Source organism: Miscanthus floridulus, unplaced genomic scaffold, assembly GCF_019320115.1.
Source record: "Miscanthus floridulus cultivar M001 unplaced genomic scaffold, ASM1932011v1 os_1157_2_3, whole genome shotgun sequence".
Classification (NCBI taxonomy): Eukaryota; Viridiplantae; Streptophyta; class Magnoliopsida; order Poales; family Poaceae; genus Miscanthus; species Miscanthus floridulus.
The window spans coordinates 18584-25025 of NW_027097558.1; the positions used below are offsets into that span (position 1 = coordinate 18584).

General features: G+C 46.8%; 1 protein-coding gene across 1 annotated transcript; it reads right to left on the reverse strand.

The window, feature by feature from the left end:
* Window positions 1-565: 565 nt before the first annotated feature.
* Window positions 566-2386, reverse strand: LOC136533740 (F-box/FBD/LRR-repeat protein At1g13570-like). Its single transcript, XM_066526281.1, has 3 exons — window positions 1445-2386; window positions 1168-1266; window positions 566-883 (listed from the first exon to the last, which is right to left on the reverse strand). The coding sequence occupies exons 1-3, from the start codon at window positions 2384-2386 to the stop codon at window positions 566-568; spliced, it is 1359 nt and encodes a 452-aa protein (XP_066382378.1).
* Window positions 2387-6442: the final 4056 nt, after the last annotated feature.

Consider the following 6442-nt stretch of genomic DNA (forward strand, 5'->3'; position numbering starts at 1 on the left):
CAAAATTGGTGCACCAACTTCAATGGAGTTGTTAGGCATATCATAACTCAAATGGAAATCCAAATCACATTTTGAATTAACAATGTATGCAATACTTTATTTGTTAGAATTTAAATAAACACAATTAACTAATGTCATGCCATGCTTATGTGTTGACTTGGGTTGGGGTTAGACCTAATGCATCTCTTAGGTTGGGTTACTATACATGACACTCATCATCATATGGGAGTTTTAAGAAAAAATTTGTAGTTGGTATTTTTGGGTGTATGGATTTTTGGGTTGTTACAATTATTAAAAAAACTTATGCAAGGCTCTAAACCTCTCTCTCTTTTTAGAAAGAGATATGAAGTAGAACAGCATATTTTTACACTGAGAAGAAATAGTTTACGGTTTACACAGTTTACATACAACGCACTCACGGTTGAGCATGACGATGTAAACATATTATTATACATGAGTTTATTGTACGGCTATATTGGAGGGCCCAATGCATGCAAAAACCACGCGTAGTAACGTTTTCACATGTCCGGGCTGTCCCCCTACCTTATACGAGAAGATGATCTATCTAGACAATATCAAACGTGACATGCTGCGGGAGTACTGTACTGATGGTGGTTCTAGCAATTTGTTTAGCTTCCTCGACGGGTGGTTCACCTCCTCCATATCGCCGGTAATTATATGGTGGATATTGACCAATTTCTACTCTAAGAACCTCCAGTGCATCCGCATTTTCAATGATATGGAGAAGAAATTCGAGTTGCCCTCTTGTTGCTTTGAATCCTGAGATCCATACGTTCTTCAAATGATAATATTTGCATTTACATTGCCCAAAGTCTTTTCGGCTTGGACCCCCTTGTGCAAACCATAGATTGAAGCCAGCATACTGCAAAAAGAGTAAATCATGAACAAATTAAGACAAGAAGATGGAGATGGGTGCATATAGATAGACTTGGTGAAATTTTAGCTATATACATAATATAATCACTATTTTTTTAAATTTTTTTGAGGAGTGCATTTGAACCCCTAGTTATATATGGAACAGCTTCGCCCCCTAGCTAGGTATCAGTAGTAATAATAAGAGGACGAATAATACGTAACACTTGAATGAATTGAAAAATTACGAAACATTGAAAAAATATATAATGTACTAACATGGATGGGACTTACATGGACCTCCAGCTTTTCAATAAACGGTGCGGCTCTCAGGAATGAAACCGATGAATAAAGAAGCTTGTCAACCTCGTCGTGGAAATATCGAATTAGCAACTGTAAATGCCGGAGATTGGAAAAACTTTTTAACGGGCGATCCCACGACCATTGCTTCTGAGAGAGTGAGAATTGAAACACAGAAAATTAATTAATTGTTTGAAGCTAGGTTATTACATTATTATTGATTGTGATTTGAAATAAAACATGAATGAAATAATTAGGAACAGTACGGCACCTCTAGATATTTCAAACCAAGCCTCAAATCGGAGGTGAGGCTCTGCACGCTTGGAATACCATTGACAAGGGATATGAGCGCATGCTCAAAAACCGCCATGAGCAAGTCAAGATTTGCACTTTGCAGGTTCAACGAATGGACAAGACGAATAGGTACCAAGCGTCCGGTGTACTCAAAGGTAGCTAGATTGGCAGCATTGATGTCTATCTTGGTGACGAGGCCGCATTCAACATTGAGGTAGAGTAGACTAGGCAGTGGAGTCGCCAGCGTGAGTTGATCGTCGACGACGCATGTGTCTATGTGAAGCCACTGGATCTTGCTGGCGCAACGGGACAGCAGGTGCTCAAGATCCTCCCTGGCCATATGCAGCACCTCCAGACGAAGCTTCCTCAGATTCGGGAAGCCTTTGAACTGCGACGGTGGTCTGAAAGATACAAAGCTAAGGTGCAGCTGCTGCAGGCTGCTTCCCCAGTTGTTGTCTGAAACTGAAAGCAGCTGCCGGAAAGGAAACACGTACAGATCCTGCTTTCGGGGTAGACAAGATCCATCGTGCTCCCACCAGGTTTCGGGCTTGAGATCCAGGGATAGGTTCTTGGTCCGCGACGACGAGACGGCAAATTCCACCCACATGTGGATGTGATGAGCTAGCAGGCCGTGGGCGCCGCCGACGAAATCGGTTCTGACCTCAAGCGTTTCCACGACTTTGCAGCGGCTACGGTGTTTCTGCAAGACGCCGTTGACGTGAGGGATAAATCTCGCCACCTGGGTGGTTTCGCTCAGCTCGTACCTCTCGCATTTGCATATCGACACAGCATGGAAGGTTAGCCTGGGGCACGCTGACCACAGACGCATGCATCGCCTCCACTCGCTTGACAGGACGCTACTTCTTGCAATTTCTTTTGCCGGCAGCTTCGACACGATCGTGTACAAAATGTCCTGCATGCATGCAAGTTTTTTTTCTCTCTCTCATTAGTACATACATATATTCAGTTGATTGAATACGAAATAATAGTGTGTATATACAATACCGGTGGAAGATCGGTGAATCGAAGGCCTGTTGCTGGGTTGTTGTTGTGTTGGGTCACCTCGTCGTCGACTGACAATGCTGCTGCGTCGGGGGACGAGGAGAGCCGGCGGCGGAGAGGAGGAAACCACCACATCCACATGTTGGCAAGCGCCGAGAGCACACCCCGAAACATGATCCGTATTATTTTCCAATCCAATCAATCAAAAAGGAAACAACGGCATGTATTTATATATATACAGACATCTCATGATCGGTTTCTGGGTCCTGGCCTGGGAACAGGAAGCAACGACCACCGTTTCGGATACAGTACAGCAGGGGTCGTATCGTATTGTATTCTGCTCGCGCCACCTTGCCCGACTCGACTCTCCCGCTGGGGCGGAAGCGTGGACAGAGGACGACGGGTCGCGGGGTCCGAATTTTTTACTTTTTAGTTTTTTTTTAAAGTTTCTCACAAATAGACCTCTGGAGGAAAGATTTCAGAATCTGGACCCTTAGCTCGGCGCCATCGATGCTGGCGCCGAGATAACACGTCTCGGCGCCAGCGTCCCTGGTGCCGAGCTCCTGAGCTCGAAGCAAACGTGGAAGGTGACATGGCAAGAAGCTCGGCGCTTGCGACGGCCTAGCCTAGCGAAAACGCCCGATTCCTGTGTTTTCCGGTGGGCCTGGCTAGGAGGCGCATCTTGCATTGCGAGGGAAAACTATCAGCCTCACCTTCCCCATCCCCTTTTTCTTCGCGAAGTGAAAACTGCTGTTGCCGCCTATTCGACGCGCGGACACTACGCGGGTCACCCTGGCTTCGCCTCGTCACCAAGCACCCTTGCTCCGACGGTCATCCGCATCCGCGCCTCTGTCTAAGCCCCATGACCGTCGGCCTCCCGGTCGCGCCCCACGGCCGCTGCGTTTTCCAGTGGGCCTGGCTAGGAGGCGCATCTTGCATTGCGAGGCACTGGCTCGGCCGCTGGTACAGACAACCAATCATGCAGACATCGCACGCTAGGAGGTGCAGCACCGCAGTGCGTTCGTCCTGTTTTAGGAAACAACAGCACAATGTTGTATTCCACGATCTGCAATAGGACGCTTGTTGCATGCAAGACTAGTGCGAAACTCTGGCGTAACTGGCTACCATCATGGGATGAAGACATCTATAAAGCCTAGTGCTCAATTCTTTCTGAGGCAATATAACAACGTGTGCTGTAAAACTGATGCGTGAGTTTTGGAATTTAGCCTTTCGAGCCACTTGAAATGAAATAAATCCACGTCGAGGACCCTCTACCCGCGTGGACTTTCAAAATAAAATGGTAGTCGCTCCGTTCCTGAATAAATCATTTTTTAGAGTTATCTTAAGTAAAAAATAATAAATTTGACTGATGTTTTAGAAACAATACAACAATATTTAGGACACCAGATAAATAAATTATGAAAATATATTTTATAATAGTGTATCTATTGATATTAATTTTATGTCACAAATCTAGATGCTCTGTTTTATATATTTGGTCAAACTTAGGAAGTCAAACTTTTATTCAGTTTGACCAAATATGTGTAAACAAGCTATGATACGTATAATAAGTATTAACATAATGGAGCCAGCTCCATCGACGTGAAGTGGGCCGGCCCAAAGTGCCCAACTGGCCATGTCCCACTGCCACAGCACGGTAGCCCGATTCCCCTCCCACTCCCAAGGCACCTTCTGCTTCTGGGTTTAATCCCACCTCGCCTAGTCCGGGAGGGGAAACACAGCTTAAACATGTGAACGATGTTACATATGACCGCATCCTGACTTGCTCTTGCTCGGTTCGCAGGCCTGGCCGTGGCTCCCAGTCCCTGGTTGAAACGGGTGCAACTTTTTATTTGATGACTTGTAAACTGATTTTTCATTTTTTTGCTTTAGGTTTCGAAGATGGGCAGCATTCGTGCCTCTGTCACAGCCCCATGGTTGTCAGCCTCCCGCTCGCGCCCACTCCTCCCTCGCGCGCAACTGTGCCTGCCCGCTCTTGTGTCGGCGACGATGGCCGCGCCTCCCCCCAACCATGGTAAAGGAAATTTTCTCAAGCAACTTTTTTTTCGAATAAATTAAAAAGATGAGTTGAATTCAGGCCCTGCTCGAATTCAACACAAGACCATTTCACACGTATTTTGTATTTGATCTAAAATAAAACCCTGGCTCTATCTTCTCTCATGGCATTTTTGTGATTTTTCTTTGGTTTTCTCCAGATTTTAGAAGATCACAGTTTTGCTAGAAAAAGGAAAAACGAAACAAGGAAAAAGGCCCACCATGGGCAAGGTTCGGCCCAGGCGCCCGGATTCCGCCCAAGAGTAATAAATAAATGTTTGGTTCTGCATAGGAGTACACATATCCGTTCATGCACCATGGGACATGGGTTGACCCCTCTAAAAAGGATCATCTGTCCAAGCTCGGCACATACACACCGGGACGGGACATCTGCAGACCAAAGCGGACAGCACCAGCATAACAACAGAATGATCTAACGATCACTAGAAGGCCGACGACAACTCCGATCACAAGGTACAGCTTCTACTCTTGCAGGAATCACCCCTCTTTAGCCTCTTACAACCACAGGTGAACAGGACTGTGCAACAGTCAGCAAACACATACACTGTCTACCAGGACCAAGATGTTACATTGATGCCTCAACACCTCCATCAGACCACTGCCAACCGTTGTCAATAAAAAAAGCAGGCCTGGGGATACTCATCATCAACACTCAAACACATCAAAACCCCCTGGTGTGAATTGGGATGGATTTTGTCGAACTTGGTGCTGTCGTGCAGATGGGTGCATCATCACTGCCCCTGGTGGATTGTCTGCAAGCGCGGCCTGCGCCAGGGAGACGGAGACCCCTGTGTCCTGCTGGTGGCCGAGGGAGCTGTGTGTGAATTCAGCCGGCAAATGTTCAGAGAAACAGTGAGTACTACTACTGGATTACAGTTTCATACCAATTCACATCGGCAAATGAGAGCCTGAATTTTACTCCCAGCGCAACCAAGAAACGCTGACAAATTTCAGACAATAGAAGTCGAGACAGCAAGGGTCAATCAGACAATAGAAGTCCAGAGACAACAAGGGTCGCGTCATTTCTGTAGTACACTGCACTTTGCAGATCCACAACTGTACTACTAGTGTATTATACTACAAGTGACCCCGACTCATCCATTCTCAGTAACCAAGAAACCAAGAAACACTGACCCTGACTAATCCTTACTAGTTGCAAGAAGGGCACACTCGCCCAATTCACATCGGCAAATGAGAGCCTGAATTTTTTTTGCAACAAGGGTCAAATCAGCCGGCAAATGTTCAGGGAATACTACCACTATATTACAGTTTTCTACCAATTCACATCGGCAAATGCGAGAAACAGTTTGCATTCACAGTTTGCAATGGCTGGCACGGTTAGTATCACACTTCGCATTACAGCTTGGATTCAATCCCAGAAATCAACATCTCACTATCGCTGTATCAAGACAAGAATCAACGGGGCGGGCGCCCAACGAGTTCGTAAGCATAGTGCTGGACGAGCGTCTCAGTTCCTCTATCAACAAAGAACCTACGGAGCTTATCCCACTGTTGCGGAGTGAGGTCTTCAGCAGGGTCCACCAGCATATTGCTGGGCTTCTCCAGGATAAGCCATTCATCGAGTGCAGCTTGAGCCTCCTGTTCCGTACCCACCACTTTGTAGATGAGTCCAGGTGCCCCCGGCCGGTGCTGCCGCAACCAAGAGGAGACGTTTTCACGGATAGTGATAGAGTCATTCACCGTCTTGATTGCGTTCGCTGCGCTGACCAGAGCGCTGGTGTGAGAGAGGCCCAGGGCTCCTCCATCGAGCTGCACCGCGCCGGGCAGTTTGTCGACGTACTTCCTTCCCTTTTGAACCGCGCTCAGCGCAATCATTCCCACCTGTTTTCCGTCCTGCACTGCGCTGTTCACGGTCTCCATCCAGCTCCTCTTGGGT